This window comes from Ambystoma mexicanum, chromosome 1q (assembly GCF_040938575.1).
Source record: "Ambystoma mexicanum isolate Mex_15411 chromosome 1q, UKY_AmexF1_1, whole genome shotgun sequence".
Lineage (NCBI taxonomy): Eukaryota > Metazoa > Chordata > Amphibia > Caudata > Ambystomatidae > Ambystoma > Ambystoma mexicanum.
The window spans coordinates 1248770228-1248788764 of NC_090922.1; the positions used below are offsets into that span (position 1 = coordinate 1248770228).

At 47.3% G+C, this 18537-nt stretch overlaps 1 protein-coding gene and 1 long non-coding RNA gene across 12 annotated transcripts in view; one reads left to right on the forward strand and one right to left on the reverse strand.

Annotated features, from left to right (window-relative positions):
- The window catches only part of NFIA (nuclear factor I A), a 1239884-nt gene extending 1229075 nt beyond the window's left edge, over nt 1–10809 (reverse strand). For 3 of the 9 annotated variants that reach the window (XR_011290794.1, XM_069642054.1, XM_069642047.1), the window contains exon 1: nt 10565–10806. Coding sequence is in view for 8 of the 9 variants with exons in the window: in XM_069642054.1 (XP_069498155.1) it covers nt 10565–10660 (96 nt within the window). In the remaining variant the exon portion in view is untranslated. Of the gene's footprint in view, nt 1–10564 lie in introns of all 9 variants that reach the window. The other 6 variants (XM_069642058.1, XM_069642049.1, XM_069642053.1 and 3 more) reach the window with 4 other exon arrangements.
- LOC138545281 (uncharacterized) overlaps nt 5172–18537 on the forward strand; it is a 60080-nt gene continuing 46714 nt past the window's right edge. Inside the window, exon 1 of one of the 3 annotated variants that reach the window (XR_011290802.1) lies at nt 5172–5255. This is a non-coding gene — a long non-coding RNA (uncharacterized lncRNA). Of the gene's footprint in view, nt 5256–10932; nt 11445–18537 lie in introns of those variants that run through there. The other 2 variants (XR_011290800.1, XR_011290799.1) reach the window with 2 other exon arrangements.

The window sequence follows — 18537 nt, forward strand, 5'->3', positions numbered from 1 at the left end:
TAGAAGTACTAAAAGGCCATGTCCCCACACCTTCATGCCCCGACACCTTCATGCCCCTGTTTGACATATGACTCAGGCAAGGACTTTACTCGTGATTAGTGCAGGAATGTACACGTTGTCACTTTCTCTCTGTAAACTGGGGACAGACACACCTCTGTGTTGTGAATATTTTACACAGTCATAGCTGTCAGGCAGCCACATGTCATCTGAGACACCTTAAGCCATTCCATGTTGCATGTTGAGGCTAGATGTTTTATTTTTCCTTAATTTTCTATGGGCCTACAAATACCAGCATGCAAAGTGAAGTCAGGGCTAGCTAAAGGTGCCACACTCGATATGGGCCCTATTTAGAAGCTATCCACGGCTGCATCTCTGCATCCCACCTTTATGGAATCGTCCCTCCCTACTCCCCTAGTGCTATAAAGCCGTATCTTGAAATCTTACAGAACTGAAAAATAGTGTAAAGATATCATTAAAAAAAATAAGTGTCTGGCTCGAGCTTCTTTGTATTCTGATGCTTGTTTCCAGGTACCGATAGATCACAAACATGTCCATCGTGCATGAATAATGATAGCCCTTTATTACAAATCATCTATCTTTCATTGTACACTTCATCAAAGCATTTCAGCCCCGTCCTTGAGATAGTGAGCCTCTAGATTTGGGGGTCGTGTCAATGCAGGCACCAGTGCCTGAGAGGAACTACCCAATATGACTGTTTACATTTGATCATTGGGTAATTTTAACCTAATTATAGGTCTTACTTTTGATCGGTTTTCTTTTTGACCTTATTACTGGAACATGAGGAGCGGGGGTTGCGGAGGTGTCCCCCGCTCCTCGTGTTCAAGGATCTGTGGCCTCGGGGGTTGCTGGGGTGTCCCTCGCATCCTTAATCATGGAGGTGGGGGACAAATATTGCTTGGCCCCTGTTCTCAATGAACGGTCAAAACGGGGGAAGATGGTATACAACCGCCTGAGTGTGAGTGGAGCTTGCCTCCAAGCCTCATCAGGTCTAGAAAATCTGTCAGTCCGTGAGCGCCTCTTCTTGCCGAGGTCCACCTGTCAGATTAAGCATTACTAATGGAACCACGTTTAGATCAGGTATACAAAGGAAGGACCTGTATGTGGAGATCCCCAGGGTACATGGACTACCCAGAGGCTGTGTTGGTCTTGAAACCAGCATTTCTAGAATGCGAGTTGACATCACTCTTCATGACTGCAAACGGGTGGGGACCTCTTGATCATGTTCTGCTACGTTCTCCGTGTGGTATGCCTGTATGTGCTGAGTGGAGTACAATGCTTCCTCTAAGGCCCTGAGTGAAATCAACCTTTATGTTGTGAGTGGGGTATGTGGGCCTGGGGTGTCCCATGTATGGGCTGTGCTGAGTGGGTAGCAGCGTACCCTCTAAAGTTCTAAGTGAAAAGCACTTTGTTGTGGTTAGTGGGGTACATGTGTGGCCTGGGGTGTCCTATGTATGGTCTATGGTAAGTGGGATGCAGTGTATCCTCTAAAGTTCTAAGTGAAATGCACCTTTTTGTTGTGAGTGGGGTACATGTGTGGCCTGGGGTGTTCTATGTATGGGCTGTGGTGAGTGGAATGCAGTGTACCCTCTAAAGTTCTAAGTGAAATGCACCTTTATGTTGTGAGTGGGGTAAATGTGTGGCATGGGGTGTTCTATGTATAGGCTGTGGTGAGTGGAATGCAGTGTACCCTCTAAAGTTCTAAGTGAAATGCACCTTTATGTTGTGAGTGGGGTAAATGTGTGGCATGGGGTGTTCTATGTATGGGCTGTGGTGAGTGGAATGCAGTGTACCCTCTAAAGTTCTAAGTGAAATGCACCTTATTGTGGTTAGTGGGGTACATGTGGACCTGGGGTGTCCTATGTATGGGCTGTGCTAAGTGGGATGCAGTGCACCCTCTAAAATTCTAAGTGAAATCTACCTTTATGTTGTGAGTGGGGTACATGTGAGCCTGGGGTGTCCCATTTATGGGCTGTGCTGAGTGGGCTGCAGTGTACCCTCTAAAGTTCTAAGTGAAATGCACCTTATTGTGGTTAGTGGGGTACATGTGGACCTAGGGTGTCCTATGTATGGGCTGTGGTGTGTGGGATGCAGTGTACCCTCTAAAGTTGTAAGTGAAATGCACCTTGTTATGGTTAGTGGGGTATAGTATATCCTGTAGAAAATGCATTTAGTGAGTGGGGTGCAGGTTGTCCTCTGAAGTTCTTAATAAGTGGCACCTAACTGTGGTGACTTGGGTATAGTGTATCCTTTGAAGTTGTTTGTGCAATGTGCCTTGCTTTGCTTCGTGCCGTGCGGTATAGTTGGTAATCTGACATTCTGAGTATTCTTCATTTTGCTGTGGTGAGTGGGCCCCGGTGCGTCCTCTAACATTCTCTGTCTGCGTTACCTTGCAGTGGAGGGGGTGCAGTGTGTCCTTTGAAGTTCTAAGCGAGCTGCACCTTGCTGTGTCGAATGGTGTACAGTGTATCATGTGAAGTTGTCGCTGTGCTGTGTCTTTCTGTGGTGAGTGGGGAGCAGTACGTCCTGTGAGAGTTCTAAGAGAGCTGCACCACGTGGTGAGTTGGGTGCAGCGTATACGGTGAAGTTATGTGTGTTCATGACTTGCTGTCGTGAGTGAGACACGTTGTAATGTGAAGTCCCAAGTGAGCGTCACCGTGAGTGGATGCCGTGTAGCCTGTGGAGTCTTCTGTGTGTTGCACCTTGCTTTGGTGCATGTGGCCTAGCGTGTCTTCTAAAGCTCTTGCTGCACTGTACAATGCACTGTACAATGCAGTGTGGTGGGAAGTGCACAGAGTGTTCTCTGGAGTTGTAAGTCAGCAGTAACTTACAATGCAGTATATGGTACAATGAAGGATCTTAATTCCTCAGTGTATTTTACCTTTCTGCAGGGGAGTGTGGTCCGTACAGTATGGCCAGTGTCTACGGGTGTCCTTACAGTGGTGTACTTTGGTTTGGTTTTGAGTGGGATAGACCAAGACCACCTAAAATCCTCGGTATGGTGTGCCTTGCTGTGGGGCGAGAGTTTATTTATTTATTCACATTTTGTTGAGCGCACAGCAGCCTGTGGGCATCAAGGTGCTTGTTACAGTAGGAGATCATAGCTTAGTCACATACAAAAAAAGTACAGACAAGCATACTGTGAATAGATAGTATGCAAATTAGAGGAATATACAGATAGTAGGTGTGTGGGTGTGAGCAGTTAATTGAAGAGAGCAGTTTTGAGGTTTTTGCGGAAGGCATGGAGAGACGTTTCGGCTCTGAGGGCAATAGGGAGAGCGTTCCATAACTTAGGGGCGAGATAGGGGAAGCCTATTACTCCTGCCTTGGTCCTATTGATGCGCGGTAGCGTGAGTTGGTTAGTGTAGCATAGTCTAGTAGGCCTTGTTGGTTGTGATCTGGATAGTGTGTCTGCTAGGTATGAGGGTGCTGAGAGGTTGATGCATTTGTGTGTGCTTGTGAGAATTTTGAATGTGATGCAGTCTTTGACTGGGAGCCAATGAACGGTCTTTCGTGCGTGTGTGATGTGGTCTCTTTTAGGTATACTAAGAGCTGCTCTGAGTGAGTTATTTTGGGTTGTGGTATGCCGTGGGGTGTGGTCTGTGTTCTAAACATTCTGTGCTGTGTGGGATGCAGTATAACCGGTTTGCCTTGCTGTAGTGTGTTCTGTACAGTGTGCCCTCTGAACTCGTCGGTATGCTGTGTCTTCTTGTGCTGAGCGGGGTAATGTTTAAGCACTGATTTGATCCGTGTACTGCACCTTGCCGTGGTGAGTGGTGTACAGTATGCACGCTCATATTCTGTGTGTGTAACTTCCTGTGGTAAGTGGGTACAGTGTTCCCATTGAGGCTCACAGTAAAATGTGCCCTGCAGTAGTGAGTGGGGTACAATGTGACCTTTGAAGTCATGCGGTATGTTGTGCCTTGCTGTATTGAATGGGGTGTAGTGTGGGCTCTAACTTGCTTCCTGCGTTTCACCCTTCTGTGGTAGGTACAGTGTGCCAACTGATGTTACCAGTAACTTGTGCCTTCCTAGGGTGAGTGTGTTACAATGTGGACTCTGGTGTCCGTGGGCTATAACTTTCTGTGGTGAGTGGGTACAGTGTGCCCACCGATGTTCCCAGTAAGTTGTGCCTTCCTGGGGTGAGTTTGTTGCAATGTGGACTCTGGTGTCCTCCGTGAGTATAACTTTCTGTGGTGAGTGGGTACAGTGTGCCCACGGATGTTCCCAGTAAGTTGTGCCTTCCTGGGGTGAGTGTGTTGCAATGGGGACTCTGGTGTCCTCCGTGAGTATAACTTTCTGTGGTGAGTGGGTACAGTGTGCCCACGGATGTTCCCAGTAAGTTGTGCCTTCCTGGGGTGAGTGTGTTGCAATGGGGACTCTGGTGTCCTCCGTGAGTATAACTTTCTGTGTTGAGTGGGTACAGTGTGCCCACCGATGTTCCCAGTAACTTGTGCCTTCCTGGGGTGAGTTTGTTACAATGTGGACTCTGGTGTCCATGGGCTATAACTTTCTGTGGTGAGTGGGTACAGTGTGCCCACCGATGTTCCCAGTAACTTGTGCCTTCCTGGGGTGAGTTTGTTACAATGTGGACTCTGGTGTCCTCCGTGGGCTATAACTTTATGTGGTGAGTGGGTACTGTGTGCCCACCGATGTTGCCAATATGTTATGCCTTGCTGGGGTGAGTGTGTTGCAAGGTGGACTCTGTTGTCCTCCGTGGGCTATAACTTTCCCTGGTGAGTGGGTACAGTGTGCCCACCGATGTTGCCAATATGTTATGCCTTGCTGGGGTGAGTGTGTTGCAAGGTGGACTCTGTTGTCCTCCGTGGGCTATAACTTTCCCTGGTGAGTGGGTACAGTGTGCCCACCGATGTTGCCAGTATGTTATGCCTTGCTGGGGTGAGTCGGTGTGTTGCCATTTGGATTCTGGTGTGGGCACACTGTACCCACTCAACACAGGAAGCAAAGCACGCGGAGGACGTTCGAGGGCACACTCCACCTCACTCACCACAGCCAGGTAGAACACACAGAGGCTTTTACGGGGTATACTGAACCCCACACACCACACGAGGTTTAGATCACAGAGCACGTCGCAGGCAATACAACTCGCTTCCCAGAGCAAGGCACAACGTACTGAGGACGTTAGATGGTCCCGGCAGCACTATTCACGGCACAGCACTTTAAGAACACGCGAGGCACACTGGCTATAGTGTACGGACCGCACTCATTGCAGAAAGGTAGAGTGCACTGGGGGTGTTCCGCTCGTGCGTTAACGTGAACCCCTGCCTCCCCCTGCCCCGCGTTCTATGCTAGTTGCTCACTTCATTTAACAGTGGGGGGCAAAGCGGAAAGCAGGGCGTCCCGTTGCTTCGCGGGGGCACTCACGCTGTTGAAGATGCCAATCCCGGCTCATATTGCGTGTGTGTTTTGGGTAACATGCTAGTTTGTCTTCTTTCGTGTTGATTAATCATTTGGGGTGTAGGCGTGGTGTGTGGTGTTGGAGGAAAAGTGTGCTTCCAGTTTCCTTCCTGGTGAATGGTTTTTGTCATGCTGATTGCTGGCGAGGGGTTAGTGTAGTGGCTAGATGCTAGACTGCGGACGGCAGCCGGTATTCTAATCCCGGCGCACGATCGATCAAACGAGGTGATCCTGGGCAAATCGTGGCATCGTCGCATGTGACCGTTGCCTGTACCAGCAAACGCCGGAAGTGCTTAGAAGTAGGCGAGCGCTAGATAAAAACTTGAAGATGCATATAATATAGTTACAGTAGCCGATCCAATAGCAGCACTTATTCACATGCAGCACTTCGTGCTGGATTCCACTAATGTATGCATCCTCTAGTAACAGGTGTTCTTACTGGCCATTCTAATTACAGACCAGGTGCTCTGCTGGCCATTTGCACAGGCTTAGTGAGCCCTGTGGGGATTTGAACCCGTGTCTCCCAGTTGCTCACGGACCTCTAAGTTAGGGGTTACCGATGAGCAACGACAACGGCTTCGTTCCATCCAGTAGCATCTGCCCTATTCATACTGCCCAAAAGTACTTAGAAAAAGATGTTCAAAACGCACAATTAGACACGGAACACCGCATGTATTCGGTGCTTTTACTGAACTACCTGGGCAACAAGGGACTTGCGGGAGACAGGGCGGCCCCATGGCACCAGCTCTGCCCTACACAGTTATTTATATCTTTATTTATTCTTTCAAAACGCGCCACATCTCAGTTAATATCCGTTTCAATGGCAGCTGCGTAATATTTCTCTTAACTTCAAATGGGTCTACAGACATTCAATAATGCACTTCAAATGCCGTACATATTTCATGTGGAGCGCCCTGGAGTCATGTGTGTTGCATGTAGGTGTTGTACAAACTACGAATAAAATTACAATAAAAAAGTACATCACTGAAGTTTTTGTTAAATGTGTTGTATTGACACTGTCGAGTCCTTTCCTGTGTGGTGAAAAGGAACCGCTTTTAGGCCACGCTGTTAACGGCGACCCATCGACGTGACCCGGCGCCCTGGTTGCGGGTCCGACACAGAGGTGACAAGCGGACCTTCTGCGGGGATGGGTGCTGGGGCAAAAAGGCCAGCACTTGAGCTTCCGGACCGCGCTGGTCGGATAAGAAGGATTTCAGCCCGCCCTTGCGTGCGTGCGTGTCTATTCTGCAAACACGCGCGGCGCATGCCACGTTGCGGGAGAGTGGCACTCTCTGCCAGGTACATGTGCCATTATTCACGGCCAGCGTTCACTCTTAACGGATTAATCCGCTTTGGCTCTGAGGGGTTGAATGCATGGCATGTTAGTGCCCGCTATAGCACGGGGTACCTTATGTAAAGACGGGCCGTGAAGGGCGGAGGGCATATGCATGGTTGGGTCCGGTCCTGGGCGTTACTGGGGCTGCCGCCGGGCTGTGCCTGGATTCTCGGGGTGTCTGCTGGGCCGGATTATCAGACGCCGCTTGGTATAGTCGGTGCATCACTGGGAAATAGGCGCTCGGGATTTAACATGAATTCAAACTAATCGAGTTATCTCTCATAGTTAACAATCAAGGAACGCCCTCGAGAAAGAGAGTTGAATAGATTATTTCAGAGTGGGGGGTCCTCGTTACTTATATAGCGTTTAAAGCCTGCTTCTAAACGCTGGGGGTTCGGAAGATAATGGTCTTGTAACAGGTAAAAGCAAAGATTCGAGCAGGATCACACAGCTCGGTTAAGTGGGAAGCTGGGATTCGTTCTGGTGTGTTTTCTTTTAACAGGCAATAATTAAGCTCTAGGTCACTATTTGGCTGGGGAAGTGACACCGGGGGTGTATGTGTGTGTGTGTGTGTGGGGGGGGGGGTAGTGGTGTGGCGGAGGGGGGATGCAGAAGAGGGAAAGGGTGACAATAGAAAGGGGCAGGTGGAAACAGTGACTGCCAGAAGGGTAGAAGAAATTATTAAACTTCGATCATGGGACGAGAGAGGTCAAGAAATGTAGGGGCACGGTGAGCGACTGCTGTTCGTTTTAATGAAGCATCAATGCTATATGTGCCTTTTGTCGTCTTTCATTAGAACACGCATTGTTTCGCGGTGCTGTGCTCTCAAATCCTGCTCTTAATTAAAAACCACCGGATTTATGAGCTTTGAAACGGGCCTGTGCGCGCTGCACCGCCTCGCCGCTTGCACCAACACGTGAAGCCAGGGCCGCCCAAGTGCCACACGCTTTAGGAATCAAACCAAAGCACAGTTGCACCCTCTCCGCCTGACCGGCAGCGGGAGCTACTGTAAACAATGGAGCGCTTGGCTGGAGAATTGGCGCTATAGCGAGGTTGCAGGGGGCTGCTCTCAACACCGACTGCTACCACCAGCAGCAACTCTACTGCCCGCCTTCACTGCCATTTCCAGGGCTGCTCATTTCAGGGCAGCATCGTGTAGATGTTACACGAACACAACAAATAAGGATTAATTCCCGCCGACACAGCGTCAGTGTCCAGAGAGCTCTGTGCAGCCCTTTCATAACGAGGCCAAGCGTGAAAGTTTATGTGGAACTTTTCAAAAATGCGCTCTCTAAACAGCGACATGTGCGGCGGCGGAGCTGTTTATTTTCGGTGCCGTGCATTACCAAACGTTCCCAGCCTCCACGCAATGTATATTTACAGCAGTAAAACGTCTGCAAAATCATTTTTTTTTAAAGGGCACTGCAAGGTTCATCTTGGGAAAGGTTAGTTGTCTAATCACAGGGGTGCTTGGAGGAATGAGGGGCACACCACGGAGCACGGCGGGTCCTGTTTATCTCTTGAGAGGCGAGCTCTGCACAGGCGTGCCATTCAACACGCTGCAAAAATCAGAGCAAGCCATGCCCTCTTCCTGGACTGAAACACTGGCTGCAAAGTTTAAGTGCCGTCCGGGTAGAACGTAATCAACAGGCGGGCTGTCAATCAAAAACCGCAGCCGGGCAGGTAAGGAGCAGACGGGCGGCAGTTTGTCAATCAAAAACCTCAGCTGGGCATGTAAGAGCTAACAGGCTGCAGTGTGTCAATCAAAAACCTCAGCTGGACAGGTAAGGAGTCAATCAAAAAACCTCAGCCGGCCGGTAAGGAGCAGACAGCCGGCAGTGTGTCAATCAAAAACCTCATCCGGGCGGGTAAGGAGCGGACAGGCAGCAGTGTGTCAATCAAAAACCTCAGCCCAGCAGGTAAGGGACAGACAGGCGGCAGTGTGTCAATCAAAAACCTCAGCTGGGCAGTTAAGGAGCAGGCAGGCAGCAGTTTGTCAATCAAAAACCTCAGCCGGGCAGGCAAGGAGCAGACACAGTGTGTCAATCAAAAAACCTTAGCTGGGCAAGTAAGGAGCAGACGGGCAGCAGTGTGTCAATCAAAAAACCTCAGCTGGGCAAGTAAGGAGCAGACATCCGGCAGTGTGTCAATCAAAAACCTCTGCCGGGCACAAGTATGTCAATCAAAAACCTCAGACGGGCAGGCAAGGAGCAGACACAGTGTGTCAATCAAAAAACCTTAGCTGGGCAAGTAAGGAGCAGACGGGCGGCAGTGTCTCAATCAAAAACCTCATCCGGGCAGGTAAGGAGCAGACGGGCGGCAGTGTGTCAATCAAAAACCTCAGCCGGGCAGGTAAGGAGCAGACGGGCGGCAGTGTGTCAATCAAAAACCTCAGCCGGGCAGGTAAGGAGCAGACGGGCGGCAGTGTCTCAATCAAAAACCTCATCCGAGCAGGTAAGGAGCAGACGGGTGGCAGTGTGTCCATCAAAAACCTCAGCCGGGCAGGTAAGGAGCAGACGGGCGGCAGTGTGTCAATCAAAAACCTCAGCCGGGCAGATAAGGAGCCGGCAGTGTGGATGCGAGAAGATGCCAACCAGGATGAGCTTGACATGAAATCCCCGGAGCGCACTCACAAGCCAACAGACAGCAACGAGCATCCTGCAGGGCTCGCGCCACTCCCGTGAGCCCCACAGTCCGAATCTTAAAACAACCGGGTCCTGTGCGGAAGCTGGGTCTCCAGTGAGACGGCGGCAGTCGGTGTCTCCCAGTGAGAGGAGCCGGGGAGCAGCGAAGAATGTGCCCATTGTACCGTCCGCGAACTTTCCCTCTGCCCGCCAGGTTCGCGCCTAGTCACCAGAATAATAATCAAAGCAAATTAAAATAAAATAAGAAAAAAAAACTGCGCCGCTAATGAATGAATCTCCAACGGACAAGGCGCTAACGAGGAGGCGGTGTGTGGCTCCCCACCCCACAGCACAGTTAGTGTCTCATGACCACAAAGGGGGGCATTGTGCGTCCGCGAACCCGAACACATTCGCTCTGGCATAGGTTGCCTGTCCGGCTGACCACCGTCTCTGAACTGTATTAAAAAGATTACAGGCGCGCAAGCATTTACTAACAATGGGTCTAGCCCCCGCATAAACAACCTGGGGAAAACAAGTTAAAAGAATGTTTTATTTCTCTCCTTAAATTGCGCGTGCCATTGTTTTCGTAGGTGAAGACAACCATTCTGTTTTTTTTTTTTATATAATAACACAGTTTACCACCCTCAATTGTAACATAGTGCACACCTACCACATTTCCAAAAATACATATACAATTTAAAAACAGTTGAAAGCATTCCTCGGGCGCACGTGCTGCCTCAAAAGTCGGAGCACACTTGAAATAGTCATCACGTTTTTCATTAAATAAAACTGGAAGTGCCTTTGGACAGTGCGTGCACACCCTTCTCGTAATGTCGCGGAAGCGGTGTGGCGCCACAAGTGTGAAAGGACACCACGTGCTACTTTGACAACTGTAAAGTCTCGGACAAACAAGAGGGAGAACAAATAGACGAGAAGAAACGCATTTGAATTCGTTTTCTTTTTAGTTTAAAATGCACATTCTATCCTTCTTTAGAGAGAGTCGCCGTGAAAGTGAGAGGAGTGGGTGGATAGGGCAGGGAGAAGTGTGAAAAAAGACCCGCCACTGTTAACTTGATAAATGTGAGCTCTGGGACACCGAAGAGGGAGGGAAAGTGGAAAAGCAAAAAAAAAAAAAAAAAAAAAAAAGGCAGCCCCGCTGCCAACTCACCATCCACCAAGTGCGGGCCGAGATGTCGTAGCAGAGCTGCCATTTGATGGAGCCGTCTGAGGGCTTCCCTGCCATGATGCTGTCAGCGAGCTTCATCTGATGCTAACTCACTGGAGATAAGACACCTAATTGAGGAAACATTTTCACTGGCATGTTGGCCCACATGTAGCCCGGTCCACAGCATATGGCATCATGGGTAAAAAAAATGCGCTCTCCCTGACAATGGAGGGATGTCTCAGAGAGCCGGTGGCAAGGTGAAGTGCGTGCAGGCGAGGAGGCATCAGCCCCCAGCGCTGCTGTGCCCCCCCTCCCGCCCCCGCGCCTTTTAAGTTGCGCGCCGGCTGCTCCACATCAAAGTGAGGCGCTTAGAATTAGGGCTGCGGTGCTCGCAAGACTGTTCCGAGAGCTTTGCCTTCCGACTTTTTTTTGGGGGGGGGGAGGCTTGGAGAGATTTAATAGGACAAAAAGCAGGTAGTGGACGCGGAGGCAGATCGCCACAGGCTATTAGGCTGACATTTCTGCCTGGCAGATGGAACTGCTTATAGACTTATCATGCGATGGTCTGGGGGCTTTTTTTCTCAGGATTTCCTTCTGATTCGGTGTCTGTTGTTCACAGCCACTTGCGCGGTAGATGCACGTGGCGCGCGCAGAGCCGAGTCCGCCGAGGAGGCAGTGCGCGGAATTCCGTCTGCCGAGTTTTAAGGGCTCCGGGACCGGGAGTGCGGTGGCGGGCACCTGACCTGGGAAGTGGGCAGCAAGTGACACCAATAGAACCACACAGTTGGCACCAGACCAGAGCAGATCTGCATCTGCTGCTGGCCAGAAAAAAGAGATGCCCGCCTGCATCCTGCGCCTTCCTCGATCTTCAACACAGTGGCAAGTATGCACGATCGCTGCATCTAATCACTTCAATAATACACTGATAGATTTCGCTGCACAATGCGCCACACGCGTTACCATACAATACCTTTCAATTGATTTATTTCCATGGGTTTTTGAAATTCATATAATTGAAAATGTAAGGACTAGATTTCTATAGTCAGCGCCTAGAAGTGTTTATCCAGTCACTGTGAGCTATACGACACTTTATTATGACTGTGAATGACGACGAAGATAATAATAATAAATTCTACAGCAACTGGACCTAGTAAAGTAGCTTGTTATGCCTTTTTAAAACAGTGTACTTTTCAAAGACAGACAAACATACTCTAACAATCAAGTACTACATGCAAGTCATTCTCCCACCCTCCCCAGAATCAAGCAACATATGAACTCACACACTTTAAAACGGAGTTTGACCACTCAAAGCTCCTCCCTGCCTGCGTTCAATAACCCACACAGCCACGAGGCAGGGTTGCCTGTACTTCTTGCCTCTCCAGGCCTTTGCGTGTCTTTAAACATCAATGGCTTCGCCACTGGGGTGGGATACTGTATTGCGAATGGACAGTGAAATGGGCCAATATTTAAGGTGACAGAGGACGCCCCCTCGCAAGAGGGTAAACGAGTGTATATTCCCCACGCGGATTCTTTCACCCTATAGGCTGCGGTCAGCGAAGGACAGCCCCATTTTCGAAAGTGTTTAATTTGGATTTGAAAGGACGTGCTCAGAGCCAAATTTGCATTTCAACTCTGTCATCGACTCTTTATTAAATAGGCATGAATAAACCACAACAATACGCTACACATTGAAGTTTACAGGCCAGCTTTTTTTTTTAACATTCCGTCACCAAGTCTCTAACAACCGGTAGCGGTGTATTCAAGCCCCCTTTTTAACGTACTTATACATGAGTTATTGGTTTTCCCCTTGACACACTTGGCCCGCTTTCACACCTCTCTGCGCTCAAGGTAGTGCTAATGGCCGGGCAGTCCTTCCGGGTCAGATGTCTCACACGCCAGCGTGCGTTTTTCGACGCTCTCTGTAATTTGTCGGCCATGTTTTGAAGGGGGAGCTGCGAATGGGGAAGCGCCAACCATCAGCCGGAGTCCATATCAAGGTGACTCTGCCAACACTTTCCCTTTGCTGGTCATCCAAGGTACCTGCTGCCCCTCTTGTCCCTGTTATGCGTTATACATTGACGACTTCATTTTAAAACCAGTGTACAAAGCAAGTCAGAGTCTGCACATCACAACTGTGGCGCCCGAGTTTGTGTGCATCTTCTTTGTTTTTCTACTGTTATAAAATGTGTTGGCCTGTGGGCCACTTACTGACTGTGCATTTTCTCCTTCTATCTCATGATAATTCAGCAACACTAATTTCCTGCTGCTTCTAGCAAAAACACACCAGGTGGGTTAAAGTGCCTTTGTTGCCGCACGCACAAGCGGCGCTTTCCATATGTGTGTGCCCCACACTTCCCAGTGATACACAAGCAGCATAACTAGATACCTCTGGGTTTTGTGCGCTTCATAAATGAATAATAATAATAAATAACTACCCATAAGTATTATTTTTTCTTTTTAATACACTTATTTCAAAAAATATGATACCATCCCGTCCCTTGACTATTTCCCAAATTGAATCTATGAGTCTAAAAGACACAGCTTCACAATTATTGCAAAATCAGAATTGAAGGTCACAGGTGGACTAATTATATTCTATATCCTCATTATTACTAAATTGTATGATTGACAATTATTTCCACCATTACCCATACAACTTTCACTACAACATTTGCCTGTGACAAAGGTTCCTGCCAACATGTACCATCCATATGGTCATATAAAAAGTCTCCCTGATCTTGCTGGAGTCTCCAGCATTTGGAAAGTTGTCTCGCTCTTGCCAGAAAAATCCATGCATTTGTGTTAGTGTACTGTAATCATTGTTTTACAGATATATATAGCGCTCCAAACCCTCAGGCATTTGAGATCTGCTTATTATTACCCACAGTGTGTGGTGCTTATTTATCAACCTCGGAAGGATGAAAAGTTGACTTTGGCCCTGCCAGGATTCAAACCTGTGTCTGCAGGCTCTGCACAGATGTCAAAGGGAGCACCAGAGGCTTTGCTGGGGGGGGGATTTAGAGGGCTACAGCCCCTGGTCTTTCGGTTGTAGCCCCGGATAGAATCTCAGGGTCTACAACCAAAAGGCTAGCTAGCCCCGAGTCCTGACAATTCGACATTAGTGTAACCCCAGATCTTTTCCAGACCTAGCAACACCCCCGGCAAGCACTCTACTCGCTGTGCTATCGGACCAGGTAATGTGTATATTATGTATGTGATATTCTGCATTTCACCACATGTTTTAAATTTGCAAACAGTTCCTTCCACTTCAGTACCCTGTTCAGGAGTGGACTAGTAACAGAAAGTGGCCACTGCAATGATTTTGAAAGTGGCCCCAAATACACCATGTGAGCAAGCCAAACGTTTCTAAGCAGGCTCGCACTGGCCTATAGGGCAATAAGGCAAAGCCGAACCAAAAACACAAAATGATAGCGTGGGGCCGTTTCTTTGGTCCATGTGGCCCAGTTTGATAACTTATTTCACCATGCGGCTAGTAGTTTTGATCAGTGTTACTGAATAAATATTGTTTGAAATGCACAATTTGCATCACATTTTATCACAAACCTCCCCCCTTGGGTCCTACTCAAACAGTCTATCACAAAAGGAATTAATTGCTATTTGCAACCGTGGGCCACTTTTTCACTGGTGCCCTAGACAATTGTATGCCCCAGTCAAATAACATTAGGAAAAATGCGTCAAATATTGAATGTTACGCACATTTGTCCTTATATAGAGATTGCAAATAAATAATAGATACACAGAACAAACAAATATTTGTTAAGAATGAGGACACCATACTGGATTCTTTAAAATGCATTCTTCACAAAAGAGGCTCATAGTTGAGAGGCCTACTGGGAAATTTCCAGAGCTCCTCGTAGGCCAGTCCAGCACCGATCCTGTCTTGAGAAAATGCACCAAAGTCATATGCTCTCCCTAGTTACAGCTGGAAAACTCCACACTCTACTTGCCATGAAAAACAATAAAAAAACATTCAGTTAATTTAAATGTTGCTCCTGCCATCTATGTCTCTCGGTTCCTGAGCTGAATTAACACAAAACAGATATAAAAATGAAGGTTTCATTGTGACTTTGAAAATGTGTGCATCACAATCAAACAGACACTTGTATTTCAGTCACTGGTGGGTGATTGGGTCCTTAAGGACGTATGGAATAATGTAGAATAATTTGCAATTTTCATTAAAAAGTACACAAAAGTAATCCCGATGACTATTGCAAACGTTTAACAGAACGCAGGAAATGCTACTGTAAACACATATATGTTTCCTCTCTGCATCATTCTTTCCTGATTGCTGACAGATGCCTTTTTGGAACACACATGTAAATAGATGTCTTTCAGTCAGCACAACCATGTTCTGGATGTGAATATTTCCAATCAGCACTGTGCAGAACCTGCTTTCAGGATGTGTTTCTGTATATCCGATGGGATTAAAACTAGCTTTAGACAGAAACATGTCTGCAGAGTATGTGTGATTTAGGATGATTTCTGTGCTTGCAAAGCAAAACAATTTTCAGTGGAAGACATCAGACATTCCTTGTCAATAATTAGATGGTCTTTTCTGTGTTTATGGTGATAGGAAGAGTGGTGCTTGCCAGTCAGGTCTGCCATTATATCAAAAACATACCGGAAGTGACATCACACATCCAATGGCAGCACCGGAAGTAATATCACACAACCCTTGATGATTCTTCGGCATTGCATGAAGTGACATCAAAACATCATTTAGCCTTCTATGGCATAGCGGGAAGTGACACCACTTGATTATTGACCCAAGTGATGATCCATTTTGAAAAATCTTTCTTGGAAACTCGAGGAGTGTTAGGTGAGATTTTGTAAAGCCCAACTGGTGTGTGCCTTCACAAAGCCTTATCTCTTGGTATTAGGCACCCAACTCTTAATATAGGCCTGTACTACACAAGTCTGTAGAGTGGCTGAGCAGATACGCTTATCTTAGGAGGGGTAATGTGAGCTGTGGGGCAGGACAATGAAATCAATTCACACTGGTATCCATGCAAACACGTACACATTTATATTTAGTTATATTTAGTTATATTAAATTATGTATTTATAAATACACAAGGCAAATTAAACAAACTTAAAAAAGGTAGCCACTAATAGTAACATTCAATGGAAGATAGAATTCATTTATAAAAGAACCAATAATGCAGGTGAGTAGTTTCTTTGTATGCTAAACATTTTCTAGCACACTGAGTGACGTCAATAAAGGTCAGCATTAGCACTTATTTCTGTTTAACATTACAACATTGAGATGGGGAGGAAAAAGGGTTAGAGTCAAAGTAGAATGCACGGTAGCAACTGGTTCAGTAGGTAGTTTCTCCCAGAGCGATGTAGGCAGTCATTTATCCCAGCAATAATAGTGTCAACAATTAAAACCTGTAAGGGAACACGCACTATCAAAGCCAGTAGAGTTCAGAAGAAGACCTTTTAGGAAACCAGGACAGCCAAAGTCAACAAGACTGTTCCAATTATGATGCATCTTTTCTTAGAAAATGTGAATCAAACAGTCAGGAGCTGTGTGAAAAATCTCAGTCGCTCAAGAGGAGCCTACCTCTTGGAGTACAAGCTGGAATGCCTGCACAGGTGAGTTGAGGTCAATTCTAGAGGGGTACAAATACTATTTCTCAAGCCAGGAAGCACCACAAATGGGAAACGGTAGTGATACCCCAAGCCCCACAATACCTTAGAATTGAAGAGGTTCCAGCTGGATTCCTTCCTGATGCAGACCCTTCTTCCTGCTCCTTGGTCGTGGTGACGAAAGGGGGGGGCGTCTGGTGCACTTCTGTGCAGCACTGTGGAGAGGGACTCGGCAGCAATGGATTCCACATGATTCAGCGGATCTTTGTGGTTTTGGCACCTTTTTCTCAGCACCAAGAAGTAACAGATACCTATAGTTGGATTTTCCTAGGTCTCTCAGTCCTGGGCTCTGGTGAGGGGACTCTGGACACAGATTTCTTGCTTTTGTAGGTCCACAAGGGTGCTCACAAAGGTTTGGCTGGATTCATTCTTTGGAAGATGATGCTCTCGATAATGGACAGGGTGCCCCATGCATTGGGATTCTGCAGCCTGGGAAAGTTTCAGCAAGTCAGCGGATGAGCCAAAATGAATCAGGTCTTGAGGATAGTTGGTTCCCCCAGTCCATGGGAGGAAGTCATCCTGCACAGATCTTCCTTGTCGAAATGAAAATGGGGTCAGCACAGCTTCAATGCTTCAGTGGTGCTTCTGCAGTCGTGGAAGGTGCTGTTGGCGTCTCTGCATGTCCTCCTCATTGGATGCATTGTTCCAGTGGTCGACTCTCTCTGTAGTCCCATAATTCTCACTTTATATGCGAAATGCCTTTCATTCACACCCCTTCAGCTGTCAATCACTCAGAGGGGGTCGTCCTTTAAGACAGCCACCCACCCAGTTGGAACTGATTTTGGCCAGGCATGCCTAGAGACAAAGGCCAGTGAAGGTTCGGGCTCCTCCTGCACTTCCTGCTTTCCCAGACACAGTGGAGCCTGGGTGGGCTTCAGGGCTGAAGCCCGCCAAAGTCAAAACACACAAAAGACTCAAACCTACTTTAAACAAGAGTAAAAGCCCAGAAGGAACAGACAAACAAGAAATGGTAAAACAAAGAAGAAATGGGCCATTTTGGAAAAATGGTCACCCATGGGCGCTGTACTCCAGCTGAGAAATCAGCCTGTTAGTACCCTGCACAAAAGGTAGTAAAAAGAAATCACTGCCACCAGCCATTCAAGTTAGTCAGTGTAACAAAAAGTTACATGAGAAGTGGGATTCCACATAGGGTGGTGTGTGCTGGACCCACAAAAGAAAAGTTAAGTAAGATAAAACATTATCTCACTACTCTTGGGAACTGTAGTTCATACAAGAGAATGTATTTAAACATTAAGAGCAGTCCACGGGACTTATCAGTGGGACTGCACGGAGGGGCTGTGTGTCACCATGCAAAAGACAGATGCCTATGGAGTTTACCAGACTCCATTAAACAGTAAGAAACCTCAGTCAGAGAAAAAAAAACACAAGGGAGTGGCAAAAAGCTCCACTCACTCAGGAGGTAAAAAGTCAAAAAGAGACCAGATTCCTACAAAAGAAAAGGGGTATCTAAGGTAAAAGGAAATTAGCACAGAAACTGCCAATCCTCCCTAACAAGGAGTGACTGATTTCAGGCACAAGTAGCCAGCTCCTGAAACTAGCAAATGCTGAGGGCAGACCTACTTTTGACAGTGCAGCATTCAGATAGTTGCCCACAGTGGTGGCAAGTATAACCCTGGCCCAAATGGGGCAAGATAACATGGGGTTACATTATCTGCTATGGAACCTGTAGGGAGGAGAGACACCCTGGGAAAGGAAGAAATAAAAACACACACACCAGATGTTGTGTTAACGTTTATTTATTTGCACATGTGTGTGTGTCGATTTACCTTATTCTGATCTCAAAGGCGACTATCATAATTTTGACACTGCAGAGGACAGTGCAAAGGGCTCTCGCAAGATGGCCTGGATTTGTTCACTTGTTGGGACAGCATTGCCAGGAGGCAAGTACAAGCACACGCTAAGCGTTAAGACAGTTGGCGAGGGTCTGTGGCAGCCTAAACAATGAGATCAGCCTGTTTCTGTGAGTCCTTGGGGCCGGTGGCTGAGGTTTACAGCTAAAGAATAAATATAATCGCCTTAAGAAAGCACCTAATTCACGAAACACATTGACTCTGCACTTCCAAAGATGATGTAAGTAAATTAAAGCATCACGTAACCACAGTGTTGGCATCAATTCAATAACCAGTTCACTCATGAAACTTGATTTATTCACCTAATGACTTCATTACAATGGCTACTCAATATATGGAGTCCTAAACCATCTTCAGCTGGGATATCAGTTCCTACCTAGTCATAGCCAGCGACACATGAGTAGCACCTATCAGAAGAGGTCAATCACGCCA